The sequence below is a fragment of the Mus musculus genome, chromosome 1 (genome assembly GCF_000001635.26).
Source record: "Mus musculus strain C57BL/6J chromosome 1, GRCm38.p6 C57BL/6J".
Lineage (NCBI taxonomy): Eukaryota > Metazoa > Chordata > Mammalia > Rodentia > Muridae > Mus > Mus musculus.
The window spans coordinates 36,641,511-36,655,867 of record NC_000067.6 but is presented as its reverse complement, the minus strand read 5'-3'; the positions used below and the strand labels follow the sequence as shown (position 1 = coordinate 36,655,867).

At 46.8% G+C, this 14,357-nt stretch overlaps 1 protein-coding gene across 10 annotated transcripts in view; it reads left to right on the top strand.

Annotated features, from left to right (window-relative positions):
* The window catches only part of Fam178b (family with sequence similarity 178, member B), a 120,495-nt gene that overhangs the window by 27,323 nt on the left and 78,815 nt on the right, over nt 1–14,357 (top strand). For 9 of the 10 annotated variants that reach the window (NM_001126046.1, XM_017321446.2, XM_006496116.3 and 6 more), the window contains one exon: nt 11,506–11,658. In NM_001126046.1, the coding sequence (NP_001119518.1) occupies nt 11,506–11,658 (153 nt within the window). Of the gene's footprint in view, nt 1–11,505; nt 11,659–11,872; nt 11,975–14,357 lie in introns of those variants that run through there. The other variant, XM_030255205.1, reaches the window with a different exon arrangement.

Here is a 14,357-nt window from a genome sequence, read left to right as displayed (position 1 = left end):
TAGCAGGCCTGGCCATGCTGTTCATGGGGGAAATCGAGAAGACTGGGATTCAAGACTAGAAAAGTAGTTGGATACTTTAAGTGAGGCTAACGAGCCATCCTAGTAGAACATGGAAGGCAGTGCTGCTGGGGTACGATTAGAACTGTGGGGATCCAGCTCATGATGCTTCAGATAGGAAGAATATTAGTAAGAGACATAGGTACCATTCTTGTCAAAGAATTTAGCTGCTTTTTGTCCTTGTCAGAACAATCTGAGACTAAATTAAAGAGTTTTGGATTAATGGCGTTGACAGTGGAGATTTCAAGGCAGCCTAGTGTTGACTGTGTTGCTTGGTCATTAGTGGCCACTCTCATGCAGATCTACAATGAAACAGTTAGCTGAGCAGGGAAAAATACAAAATGTACTGTTTGAGGACAAAAGGAGTACCAGGAAGTGTAATGGAGCGGAGTCCACTGCTCAAGGAGATAAAAAGCAAGCCTGATGCTGAATGGAATAGAGGGAGTGGAGATGTCGGGAGACCTGAGACCCTGAGCTTCCACCTTGTAAAAAGGAATTGAAGAAAAATGATGGCAGACAGCTGATGGCGATGTAATTGAATGAGGGGGCCAAGTTTCACCCTGGCAAGGAGCAGAACTTGGCAGCTTCAGCCCCACAGTTCTGGCTTGAGAGTCAAGGATACAAGAGAGACGTTGTGGAATCTCCCTCCAAGACTAAGGAAAGCCACTGAGGCCAGGTGTGGGACAGGGTTGTTCCTGCATCAAGGCCCAGAGAGGCCATTATGTGAAGCTGTGACAGTGAAGCCTGGATTGCCTTGGAGACCCTAAGGCGTTGGAGTTGGCGTAATCATGGGATCCATGACTGGAAGAGCTGCAGACCAGGTGTGGAACAATGCAAGAGAAAGAAGTACGAGAAGTGTGTTACAGTCAGCAAAGCTAAGGGGGTTGGAGGTATGAAGAGCACTTTGACATCAGACATGGAGATGCAGAATTTGGAGTTTGCCATGATGGTCTTTGATCTGGCTTTGGTCCGTGGTTTCCTCGTGTGCTTCTGTATCAGAGTTCTCTAGAGTCACCAGACTTACAGAACGACACTCTCTCTCTCTCTCTCTCTCTCACATATGTATACATATGTGTGTGTGTATATATATGTATAATATTTTTTAAATGACTAATCTAACAATGGCCAGCTGTGAATGGAAAGTCCAAGAGTCTAGTAGTTGCTCAGTCCCACAGCTGAATGTCTCAGCTGCTCCTCTGTATACTCCCAAACAAGTAGGCTCTACTATCAGCAAAGGAATGGATGTTCTAGCAAGGCAAGGGCAAGCAGGCAAAGAGCAAACGTTTTCTCATGTGTCCTTATGTAGACTTCCAGCAGGAGGTATAGCCCATATTAAAGGAGTGTCTTCCAGCCTTAAGATACAGATCAAAGAAGTATGTCTTCCTGCCTTAAGATCCAGACCAAAGGTGTGTGTCTTTCTACCTCAAAGGTCCAGATTCACCCACTTCAATTCAAGCAGAAAGCCTCTCACAGGTGTGCCCTTCATTTCTGGATTGTAGTTCATTCCAGGTGTAGTCAAGGTGAGAAGAATAGCCATTATGTTCCCTCCCTTCCCCCTCCCCATTTTGAATGGTAATATATATCCCGTGCCATTGTATGTTAGAAGTATGTGATTTTGGGGATTTTGGGGGTGGGGTTGGTTGGTTTTTGAGACAGGATCTCTCTGAGTAACAACCCTGGCTGTCCTGGAACTCACTCTGTAGAGCCAGGCTGGCCTCATACTCAAAGAGATCCACCTTCCTCTGCCTCCCAAGTGCTGGGGTTAAAGGCATGAGCCACCACTACCCAGCATGATCTGCTTTTTGATTTTGATATTATTGAACGTTATACTTAAGAGAATGCCATAAGTCTCAGAAGAGACTTGGGACTTTTAAACAGGGTTGTTAGACTGTGATACACTATGGGGACTTTTGAAGTTGAACTGAATACATTTTTTTGCATTATGATACAGCTATATAAATCCATAGGGGCCAGGGAGTACAATGAAGTAGTTTGAATAAGATGGCCCCATAGGCTCAGATATTTGATGCTTAAACACTAGGAGTAGACTCTTTGATAGGGTTAGAAGGATTCAGAGGCGTGGCCTTGTTGGAGGAAGTGTATTACTGAAGGTGGGCTTTGAGGTTTCAAAAGCCTGTGACAGGGCCAGTGTCTGTCTGTTTTTCTCTCTGTCTCTGTCTCTCTCCCTCTCTGTCTGTCTGTCTATCTCTGTCTCTCTGTCTGTGTATGTGTGTGTGGATCGGGATGTTGTTCTCAGCTACCTGCCTGCATGCTGCCATGCTCCCTGCCATAATGATAATGGACTACTCTGAAAGGGAGCCCCTAATTAAATATTTTCTTTCATAAGAGTTGCCTTGGGCCCGGCAGTGGTGGACACATGCCTGCCTTTAATTCCAGCACTTGGGAGGCGGAGGCAGGTGGATTTCTGGTCTACAGAGAGAGTTTCAGGATAGTCAGAGCTATACAGAAAAAAAAAAAAAAAACCTGTCTTAAAAAAAAAAAGGAGTAAAAGAGTTGCCTTGGTCATGGTGCCACTTCACATGACTAATATATTATATATCTTAACCCTTTTGGGCTGCTATGAGATAGGCATAGATAAATAGCAGAAATCTGCTTTTCTTTTTTGTTTTGTTTTGCTATGGTTTTTCTTTGTTCAGGATTTCTGTGTAGCCCTAGCTATCCTGGAACTTGCTCTATAGACCAGGCCAGCCTTAAATTTAGAGATCTGCCTGCCTCTGCCTCCCAAGTGTTGGGATTAAAGACATGCTCTGCCACACCCAGCTCTTAGAAATCTGCTTTCCACAGTGGATTCCAGAGACTGGGAATCTGAAGCCATGGCGCCAGGTTCTGTGGAGAGCACTTATGTCCTCAGATGGAAGAAAGATGGCTAGGGACCGCTCCGAGTTCTCTGACCTGTTTTGGGTATGTCTTGAGCTTTTTCTTTCAGTATTGGAGGACTTTGTGCATACCAGGCAGACATTCTCCCACCGAGCTATATCCCCAGCCTGGTTCTCTTACAGTTATGATAATCTCGTTCATGAAGGTTCCACACAAAGGTGAGACCCCTGCCATGTTGGGGATTAGGATTCACTGTAGGTAATTTGGAAGGTCTTGTTCAGTCTGGATGTCACCAGGCACCCATGTCTTTTGTCTGCCTGTTGACTGACTCATTATTCTGTCCATCAGTGTTCATTGTCAACTGGTACCAAGCTCTATGGCATCATTTGCTCTCAGTTCAGAGAGAGAAACAATAAACAAGACAAGGCTGATGGGAGAGGATAATATGGGAAGGAAGTGCAAGGAATGCTGGGAAAGGAGTCATTGGGTGAGGGGTTAGGAAAGGCCTTTCAGAAGGTGACTGTTAAGCAAATCTGAAGGCAGTAAGAGCCAGACTTGGGACACAGGTCAGGGAACTAGAAGTAGGTCTTGGAGGTCTTTGTTCCAAGTGAGCAGGTACCACTGATCTGACACACACCCAAATGGCATCCGGTAGCAAGGACAAACCGGTGGGACAGGGACAGAAGAAGGGAGCCACAGGGTGGCGAGCATGTGTTGATAAGAAATTAAAATGGTTCCTTTTCCTGGATTCACCCTATAACACAGAAGACTTCTGAGTCCAGAAGATGGGGGATTTCTCTCTAACAGGGATCAAACCAGGTGGTGTTCTCTGAAGTCTATATACTGTCTCCCTGGAGACCATCAGATCCCACAGTGGGGACTCCATCCTGATGATAGCGCCCTGTCCCCACTCCAGACACCTGTAACAAGCCCAGGGTGTTTTATTTGTCCTTCCGACTCACTCAATATAAATTGGGGGATTCAGACACACAACCCATTCCTTTGGGTCAGTGAATTTGCTAGGATAGCTCACAGGACTCAAAAGTACTTGCATTGTTTCTCATAAAAGATACTAGGAAACCTGTAAAGAGACACATGAATTTTGAGAAGGGGCACATACTTCCCCATTCTCTCTGTGCCCATCTGTTCAGGGTCTTAGCCTCTGTCTACAGCATTCCTTCCTCCGGCCATGAGTCCTTGGTGATTGGGCGGGGGGGGGGGGGGGGGGTTCCCTTAGGACTGTCAAGTAAGGTAGACCAGAGCAAGATTCTGCAGATTCAGGGAGTTTCTGTAACTTTGGGGGACCCCTTTGGGAAGGAGAGTTTTTTAGTCTCCATGGTTCCCCTGAAGGAGGGGGTCACAAGCCAGAAACCATGGAAAACACAAACACTCGTATCATGGTACCACGCACAGTCCCAGCAGGTAATCTAGGAAAAATGATGCTGGTCAGAGCTACAGGCAGGTGGGCAGGGCAGGCAAGTGCTGGCTGCCTCAGGGAGCAGTGACAGTTGGCTAGAGAAGGGGAATCAAAGCAGGGACTCAAAGGTCCTGGGCCTGAGCAGCTGGAAGATTGGGGCAGGCTTTGTTTTTCTCTTTTGAAATAGGCCTCCCAGACTGGCCTCAAACTTCATCTGCCCACCTCTGCCTCCCAGGTTTTTTTGGGATTACAGGTGTGTTGGTGGTTTGAAGGAGACTGACCTAGTAGGCTCATATATTTGAATATATATGAGCCCTTAGTTGGTGGAATATTTGGGTAGAATTAAAAGGCGTGGCCTTGTTGAAGGAAGTGTGCCACTGGGAATGGCTTTGAGGTTTCAGAAGCCCATGGCAGAACTAGTCTCTCTGCCTGCTGCCTGAGGATCAGGATGTAAAGCTCTCAGCTCCTTCCCAAGCACCATGCCTGCCTGCCTGCCTGCCTGCTGCCATCCTCCCTGCCATGATGATAATAATGGACTAGTAGTCCTCTGAAACTGTAAGCCAGCCCCAATTAAATATTGTTCTTTATAAGAGCTGCTGTAGTTTTGGTGTCTGCTCACAACTATAGAAAACTGACTACTAAGACAAGGCATGTGTCATCATTTGTAGCATGGAAGCATCTTTAATTATAGGGAGAAAGGTCCAGTGAGCAGAGGCTGCCTTAGAAGTAGAGTCACACTGGGTACTATAGGTTCAAGTTCAGGTAGATGGCTGAGGCATGGTTAGGAATCACCACAGGCAGGTGATGTCTAACAGCCTATAAGAAGCCAGACATGACATCACATACGTGCTATCTCAGAATTCAGAAGGCAGAGGCAGGGAAGTACCAAAAGTTCAAGGCCAGCCTGGATTACATAGTATTTCCAGGGTTGCAAAGCAAGACCCTGCTCAAAAACAAAGAAACAGCATTGAAGTAAGATGAGATGGTGGTGTGGGGGGGCAAGTGTAGTGCATGAAGAGCCAGTGTTCAAGAGCTGAGGCCCATAGCTGAGGCAGGGAAACAGAAAAGGCAGCTGAGCATGCTGGGCAAAGCTTGTCCTGGAACCAGCACTAGTGGGCAGAGAGCAGGGGCATCAGGAAATGCAATAGCATATAGCAGCACAGCAATAACTCTGACCTTGACAAGAGCAGCTGTGTGGGAACAAGCCTGTCTGTTGAGCAGGTAGACAGGCCAAAGAGAATGTTGGGAAGGAACTTAAGAGGAAAGTGGGGGCCAGGCAGTGGTGGTGCACACCTTTAATCCCAGCACTTGGGAGGCAGAGGCAGGCAGATTTCTGAGTTCGAGGCCAGCCTGGTCTACAGAGTGAGTTCTAGGACAGCCAGGGCTACACAGAAAAACCCGTCTTAGCCGGGCAGTGGTGGTGCACGCCTTTAATCCCAGCACTTGGGAGGCAGAGGCAGGCGGATTTCTGAGTTCAAGGCCAGCCTGGTCTACAGAGTGAGTTCCAGGACAGCCAGGACTGCACAGAGAAACCCTGTCTCGAAACACCCCCCCCCCCAAAAAAGAAAAACGCAGTCTTGAAAAAAAAATAAAGAGGAAAGTAGGGGCAGGACTTCAGGCAGGGCAAGAGGTTTGGTTGACCAGTTGGTCAGTTTGTGGTTATTGATGGCTTATTTCTGTTATTCTGTTCATGTGGATACTACAAGAAATGGGGAAGCTGATGTTGGAAGACAGAATGGGTGTCTTTTGTTGTGGTGGGAGAGACTGGGGGCTGTATTAGGAGGCAGGTGGCAAGAGAGGCTGGAGGAGGGTGATAGGAAGGTGTCCTCAGGGAGCCTTACTTGTTTGCTGTCCAGGCATGGCTTTTTGTGAGCCTGAGTACACAGATTAGCCTCAACCCAGGCATAATGGCTGTAGCTTTGACCATACTCAGGGTTTGCTCAGGAATAACATACTGACAGGATTCCCAAAATAATCATACCATTTTTAGTTGCCCAGAGAAAATTTTAGGGTCTTTGTGGCTGGCCATTTGCCTTTTTCACAGATTGTTCCTAGACAAACTTTTTTTTGTAGTGTGTAAACAGATAGTAAACGCTTTAGGCTTGGCACTAGCCCGTCTCTGGCATAGGGACTGAACTCTGGAGTTACAGTTTCACAAAAGTTTCATAAAGAAAGGTCCTCTGCAGGCAAGAGTTCATTGGCAAAGCCTGACTGCAGCAGGGATGGAAATGGACTCCAGGCAGGGACTAGCCAGCAGGCTTTAGTTTAGGGGGTCCTGCCTCCTGACTAGTACCATGCTTTGTTATAATGAAATAGGCAGTCTTTTCCCCATGCAGTATGCCAGTCACTGAAGCAAAAAACTTTGCAAAAGAGTTTATTCACCAGGCAGTCAAACTAAGGAGAGAGTCCCAAGTCTTTAACATACTACCTCCCCAAGCAGGGCAAGGCAGGATATAATTGTAAGCCTGGTACTGGGAGGTAGAGATAGGAGGGTCACAGAACCTCGGGGTCATCCTTTGCTACAAAATGAGTTCAGGGTCAGACTGGGTTACATGAGATCCTGACGGGAAAGAGAGAGAGAGAGAGAGAGAGAGAGAGAGAGAGAGAGAGAGAGAGAGAGAGAGAGGAAAAAATGTAAATCTGCCACTCTTAAAGACAGAACTTAGGGATAAAGATGCAGGTGTGGGGAAAGATGGCTGGAAAGAGAAGTGAAGAATTTGATGGTCTACGCATGCTCAGTCAACTTTATAGCTCTACATAGTGCTGTTTTAACAAAATGTCAAACATTGGATTTTACCAATAAAGACTCAGGAGACAGACCCTGTGGTGAAAGCCTGCCAGCTCAGAGAGGCAGAGAAAGCACCCAGCTGACCTTCCTATTCCAGAAGGAAAAGGCTCTTCCTCTTCTTTTTCCTCCTCCTCCTCTTCCTCCCCCTCCTCCTCCTTCCTCTTCCTCCTTCCCCTCTTCCTCCTCCTCCTCCTCCTCTTCCTCCATGCAGTCTTTTTTTTTTTTTTTTTTTTTTTTTTGGCTTTTCGAGACAGGGTTTCTCTGTATATCCCTGGCTGTCCTGGAACTCACTCTGTAGACCAGGCTGGCCTCGAACTCAGAAATCCGCCTGCCTCTGCCTCCTGAGTGTCCATACAGTCTTAAATACCCTTCAACTAAAAGGCCCTCCTTCCTCTTTCCTGGGTTTCCTTATGTTCCCTCCCTGTCAACTGGTTGCTTGCTCTGACTCTTGACCTATGGTTGACTTTGTTTAGCTCTTATTTATAGAAAGCTCTTGGGTTAGAAATCTGTGCTAGGGTTGAGACACCTCACAACCAGAAACAGACTTTTCCAGTTCACAGGGTTCACAATGTGATCAGATATCCTGCAACAATATAGACTTCTTGTTCAGAAAATGCGTCCGTGAGCGAGCTCAGAGGGTGAGGCTTTTGATCTTCTAGTGTCAAGACATGTATGCAGCCCTCAGTGCTCATGGGGTGATTCCAGCTGAGGTGGACTAGTGCCCCCCAAAGAACCAGTGCCTTCTGACTGTGGCTACTGCCCTTGGGATTAGAGGTAGCAGCAATGATTACAAGAAGGTGAAACTGTATGTGTATTTTGGTCTTTCCTCTGTTTCCTTTTCACTGTGAAAGTCTCAGAACATGTCTTGACAGGGACAGCCACCAGATGGGCACAGCAAGCTCCTTTTGCGTGCTTCCTAGGAACCCAGGGTTGCTAGGAGATTGTCAGACTTTGGCCAGATCCCTGTAGGGCAGGTGCTGGGTCTTGCCTGTTGTCCTAGGGGCCTCTGCGGAAGTCGGGTAGCAGGAAACTGAGCTGAGTCAGCGTGTTGGGAAGGTTTAGGTGGCGTCATTGGGAACAGTCACAGGCTGGATTTGACTTCAGGGATCTCAACTCCCTGGACACATAACCTTGGAATCAAGCTCCTTACAACTTGGGTAAAGTCTCTGAAGTGAAGTGAAATGAGAGCTCCGTGGACAAAGCACTTGCTAGATAAACATGGACCTGAGTTCAATCCCAGAAGCCATGGGAAGATGGGCACAGCATCTCTTCCGAGATTCTAGAAATCTTAAAGCAAGATGGAAGGTAGAGTCAGGAGACTTCCTAGAAACTGGCCAGCCAACTGTCCTAGAGTGTACAATTCCAGGGACACAAAAAGGAAGGAAGAGGAAAAAACAAACAAAAATAGGTGTAGTGCATAGCTTTTCTTCTAGCAGTAGGGAGACGGGCATGCAGACCTCTCTGAATTCCAGGCCAGCCAAGCTGCAGTGAGGCTGTGTCTCAAACAAAAAACAAAACTAAACACACAAAAACAGAACAAAGAACTCAGATAACAAACAGACTTTGTCTCAAACAAGGTAGCCAGTAAGAACCAACATCTACTCTTGTCCTCTGACCCCTAGATGAACACACAAGCGCACTATCACATATGTCATACAGAATACACACAGAAACATTTACATTTTTAAAATTTGTATTACATTTATTTATTTGGAGTGGGGTGTGCATGTGCCACAGCTGAGGTCAGAAGACATTTGTAGGAGTTGGTTCTCTCCTTCCACCATATGGGTCTCAGGGATTGAACTCAGGTCGTCAAGTCTGATGATAAATACCTTAGCCCACTGAGCCATCTTGCTGGCCCAAAATTTTAAAAAATGCTTTTGAAAACTCAGTAGTAAGAATAATTTTGCTGCCTTTGACCTTTCTACTGAGTGCACACAGGATTGTGGAAGCATGACTTAAAGGTCAGAGAATTCCACACAAAAAGGGAGCTACATGTGTGGCTGCTTACATCAGAAGGTGTTTGTGACTGAAATTGTGGCTCATTTTCTGGGCACATGGCATTCTCCAGTGGAGAAACCATTCTCTGAGAAAGGCTCTCTGACAGCAGCCACTTTGAGGTGGTGGTTTTGATGTAGGATCATTGTGGTGTAATGGTTTAATCTTACACTTTAAAATTAAAAATGACTCACTGGCACAGAAAAGTACCAACCTGTTCCATCTCTGAATGGGGCCAGAGGAAGCGGTGAGGGCCAGCAAGGCAGTATGGGTCGGGGCTAGGCACCATCTGCCAGACAAGACGTCATGTGATTGCCACAACTGTCTGTGGTAGAAAGGACCCTGCTCATCCAGCCCATGCAGAGAGTGTGCTCATACACTAAGAATTGGCTTGAATCTCCACAGGATGACATCCCAAATTATCTCTTTCTTAAACTTAAAAGACCTATGTGTGTGCTGAGATGGGGGAGGGGAGGGGAAGGGAGAGACAGATATTTAAATCACAACGCGGCCCTTTATTCTCTGCTCTAGGCTACACAGGAAATCCCTAATTAGACGTGTGACAGTGTCTTGGAATCTCTAATGATACACATACATTACAGTTAGCATTACAAAAGTCCCTTTGAGGGACGGCTTGGGGAAAGGGCTAGGACCCACTTTACAGATGAGCTTAGTTATTATTAATTTCTTAATAATTTTCACATTTTTTTCTAGCTACAAAAGTAACAAAAGAAGCTATGATAGATAGAACATTGTAATAGCAAGGACATGACCAAACAAGGTTATCTATCTTACCTTGTGGATGGTGGCCATCAGGCTCTTTGTGAAAACCCACTGAGCCTGAGCCTTCTGGGTTCTACCATCCTTCCCACTCATTGTGCCGTTTGTCCCCAGGATAGCCCTCAGAGTCTCATCTTGGATCACCTGGCCAGAAAATAAGTCAGGTTTACCAGGCTGACTGTCAGGTGGCAGGGTATTGTGACCCCATGGCCAAGGCCAGCCACTCACGCCCCAGATCCTGACAGGCTCCTAACTTTCTACTCCTCAGACAGCACATCTGGTTGGGAACCAGTGGGCTTCCTTCCAGGTAGAGAAGGGACTGTAACATATGTAGCTTGTTTCCTTCATCATTGTCAATCATCTATTATAATATTGCTAAAACACCAAATGGAAGAAGGCTTTTTAAAGCAAGCAGGAAATGTCTGTCTTCCTTTCCTCCCCACCTAAGTCTTTCAGAAGGGTTGTTGCTGGGAATATCAGTGATGGGGCCGGTGGGGTGTGGGGGGAGTTCTCGTGTCCAGGTACGTTGTGTTCTGCATGTGTATAGAGACGTCACTCTTTATCTGGTTTCCCTTGTGGCTCTTTTGGTAACGATAGTCAACTGCCATCTGAAAATATTAAATGGAAAATTCCCAAACAAACAGTGCATAAGCTGTGTGAGTAAAGCTTGTGGTCTTCTCCATCTCGCCCAGGACACTAATTATCCATTTGCCCTTTGGGTTCACACTGAGTGTGATACCCACCCATTATTCACCTGGATTGACAGATGAGCAGCCACAGGATCAATGCATGTGTTGAAGTCATGCCTGCTGTACTTAATGCATTCCCAAAGCACTGAGTAGTGATGCAAGAAACACAGATATGCAGCAAAAGGCTGGAAGGCACTTCCTTTAAGAAGAAAGGTGAACAGTTAAGGAGGGGAATGGTCTGCTGCTGTTTGCCTAAATCTACAGAAGAACAGATCTTCCATCTGCAGAGTTGTGGAGAAGGAAAAGAAATCGGTGTGTTTTCCTGTCGCAGTTCAAACTGCATAAGTGACAAGAATTTGGTTGTGAAAATGCATTATGTTATATACGACTCAATACTAGCTGCAATTATAGACATCCTTTTAGGACCTCGGAATCCATTAAGAGATGACGGGCACACGCCCACTTGCACACCCTAATCTTCAACTTAGTGCTCCTCCCATCAGTGCCTTGTGACTTTCTGTCGGTGTCAGCCAGTTGTGTAGAGACTCAGCTGGGTCTCAGGCCTGACCTTGTGTCTTCCTTCTCATCTCTAGTCAGTGGGTCATAACAGAACTGCAGAGTCCCTTCTGCGCCTTGGCTCTCCACCCCTATCTGCGTGTGCAGAGCAGATCTCCTAACTGGCTGACAGGTCAAGGTCTGCATTTCAGCAGGCTTTGTAGGCAGTTGTCCTCATAAGTTCTGGAGCTCAAGGATCACTGACCCAGCTACCACGGAGACCCACTCTCACAGTGCCCTGTCAGCTGGTGCCTCCTCACCCCTTCCAGACACCACCCTGGCCCTGGCTATAAAGCCACTGTCCCTGTTCTGCCCCTTGCACTATCTAGGCTGCTACAGAGCCAGGCACACCCCTAACCCTGCCCTACCCCTTGCCTTGCCAGGATGCTGGTGGAGAAGTTCTCCGTGTCCCTGCAGGTCATCTCGCCAGTGCATCCGGGTGAAACTGTATTCTTGCCTAGGCGTCACCCTTTGCCTTGCTTCCTGGACTCCTCTCGTCTAAAGCCGCACAGCCCATTGGAAGAGCTGTTCCTCAGGTAAGCACACTGTGCTGGCTATTTTATGTCAGCTTGGCACAAGATAAAATCATTTTGGAAGAGGGAATTTCAATTGAGAAAATCCTCCCACCAGATTGGCCTGTGGGCAAGTCTGTGGTGCATTTTCTTGATTGATGATTGATGTGGGAGGGCCCAGCCCACTGTGGGTGGTACCACCCCTAGGCTACAAGTCAGCAGGCTGAGCAAGCCATGGGAAGTAAGCAAGTAAGCAGAAGTCTTGCATGGCTTCTGCATCAGCTCCTGCCTCCAGGTTCCTGCCCTGACTTCCCTCAGTGGTGGACTGTGACCCGGGAAGGTAGGATGGAATAAACCTTTTCCTTCCCAAGCTGTTTATGGTTATAGCATTTTATCACAGCAAGAGAAACTGTGACTTAAGGGAGCACTGGGGAACAGTTCTGTTCTAGGGACAGGGCCCACCTCAGATCAGAAAATGCAAAGCAGTGTTCTGAACAACAGATATGTAACCTTTTATGAACACAGGTAGTTGCATTCGTTGCTTTTCTGTCCCCTGCAACTGTAATGAAGCAGATTGGTCGTCAGGGCAGAATCTGAAGCAAGAACCTGGAGGCAGGAGCTGCAGCAGGCCACAGAGGACGCTGCTTACTGGTTGGCTCCCAGGCTCCTTCATGTTCTGTCACCCTTCCTAGAGAGACCAGGTTTACGTGCCTAGGAATGATGCTGCCCACAGTGGCCTGGGCCCTTTTACATCAATTAGTAATCAAGACAGTGTCCCACAGACATGCCCACAACCAATCAGAAGGTGGCAGTTCTTCAGCTGAGTGTCGTTCTTTGTGGGTGTGTCAAGCTGACAACCAAGATTATCTGCCACAGTAACATGATTATGTGTGTCTTGTAGAAAATTTACTAATTTAGATACACAAACTCATTTTAATTGAAAGAAGATTTAAATTTGTGTGTATATGTGTGTGTGTGTGCGTGCATAAATATATGCTATGTGTGTGCAGTGCCTTAGGAAGCCAGAAGAGAGTATTGGGTCCCCTGGGCCCAGCAGTTGTAGGTGCTGAGAAGCAACCTTGGGTTCTCGGGAGGAGCAGAAGGTGGGATAAACCTTTTCCTCCCTCACAAGCATGTGTTCTTAATCACTGAGCCCTCTCTTCAGCCCCTGGAAGCATAAACTTTGTAAAAGCCTACATTATGGGCTGGTGAGATGGCTCAGTGGGTAAGAGCACCCGACTGCTCTTCCAAAGGTCTGGAGTTCAAATCCCAGCAACCACATGGTGGCTCACAACCATCCGTAGCAAGATCTGACTCCTTCTGGAGTGTCTGAAGACCGCTACAGAGTACTTACATATAATTTAAAAAAAAAAAAAAGATGAACCATCTACAGATAAAAAAAAAAAGCCTACATTATAGAACACAAGGCCACACGTTTACATGTTCATAGTGCCTTTTCCTCCTTCACACCACAGTTTCAAGAGAACATCCTGAGCCAGACTCATCATGCATGACCTGGGGATCTTGTCTCAATTAGCACAAGGCCCAGATCTGGGGCATCAGAGCCCATGACGGTCACTCCTCCCTACAGCAGGGCTCTTACCCATAGTTATATCTCATGTTATGGCAATTACCTGTGGCCAGCTATAGTCTGGACAATATTTAATGGGCAAATCCAGAAATAGTTCATAGGTTTTTACCTTATGCACGAGTGTTGAAGTTTGTGCTATCCCATTCCATCAGCCTGGCATATGCATGAACCCTGCCTTTGTTTGGTGAATTCCTACTGAGCACGCTCTAGTTTACTAGTAGCTGGCTCCTAGTAAATTGATCCTTGTAGTGTGGGAGGGTGTTCATTAACAAACCTCTGCTGTACTTAGTGTACTTAGTTCTTGTGCATTGCACAAGTAGAGTGATTCTGGGGCTTCACTAAGCCATAGAGATGCCATGACACTTCCTTCCTCCAAGTGAAAAGGAGAAAGAAGAATCAAGCTGGGGTTGCTAGGATGGAAGAGCTGGTTGAGTGCGCACTGCACCCATGTGTGCAGTTCACAAGCATTTGTAACTCCATCTCCAGGACTCCACAGGTCTGCACTCGGGTGCATACCCACACACAGGTACAAGCTATCAGTAGCAGCCACCATTTTGACTATCCTCTTGAGGGTCAATGGATCAGATCCCCCACAGAGAAGGACTAGTATATTTGCTGGGATACTGTATCTTCAGTCTGTGGGCCATCAATACAGAAAAGCCGTCCCCAGCCAGAAGCATGCTTGATCACCATAGGGAGAGCTCCTGGCTGCTCCTCTGCTGGGCAGAGCTCATGCTCATTATCACATAACCAGACAGATTGCTCTGTCCGGGGATTTGTAAATCGTTTGCCACAATCGTGCTCCAACACTTGGCAGTTGTGAGCTCATGTCCAGGAATAAAAGAAAGATAAGGAGAAGTCAGAGTAGTTGCCGTCTGCCTGGTACACCTATGGGTTGGTGACTTCGGTGGAGGCCAGACAGAGAAAAGGCCACCACCAGCCACCCACTCCACCCACAGCATGAGCCATCTCAGCTTTAAAGATTACCAGTAATATTTGGATGTCTCTTTTAAAGATATTTTAAATCTACATTTATTTATTTTGTATATATTTCTATTATCTATACATCTGTACATACATGTACATGAGTCTTTTGCCTGCATGTATGTACACACATGCCTGGTGCCCTGGA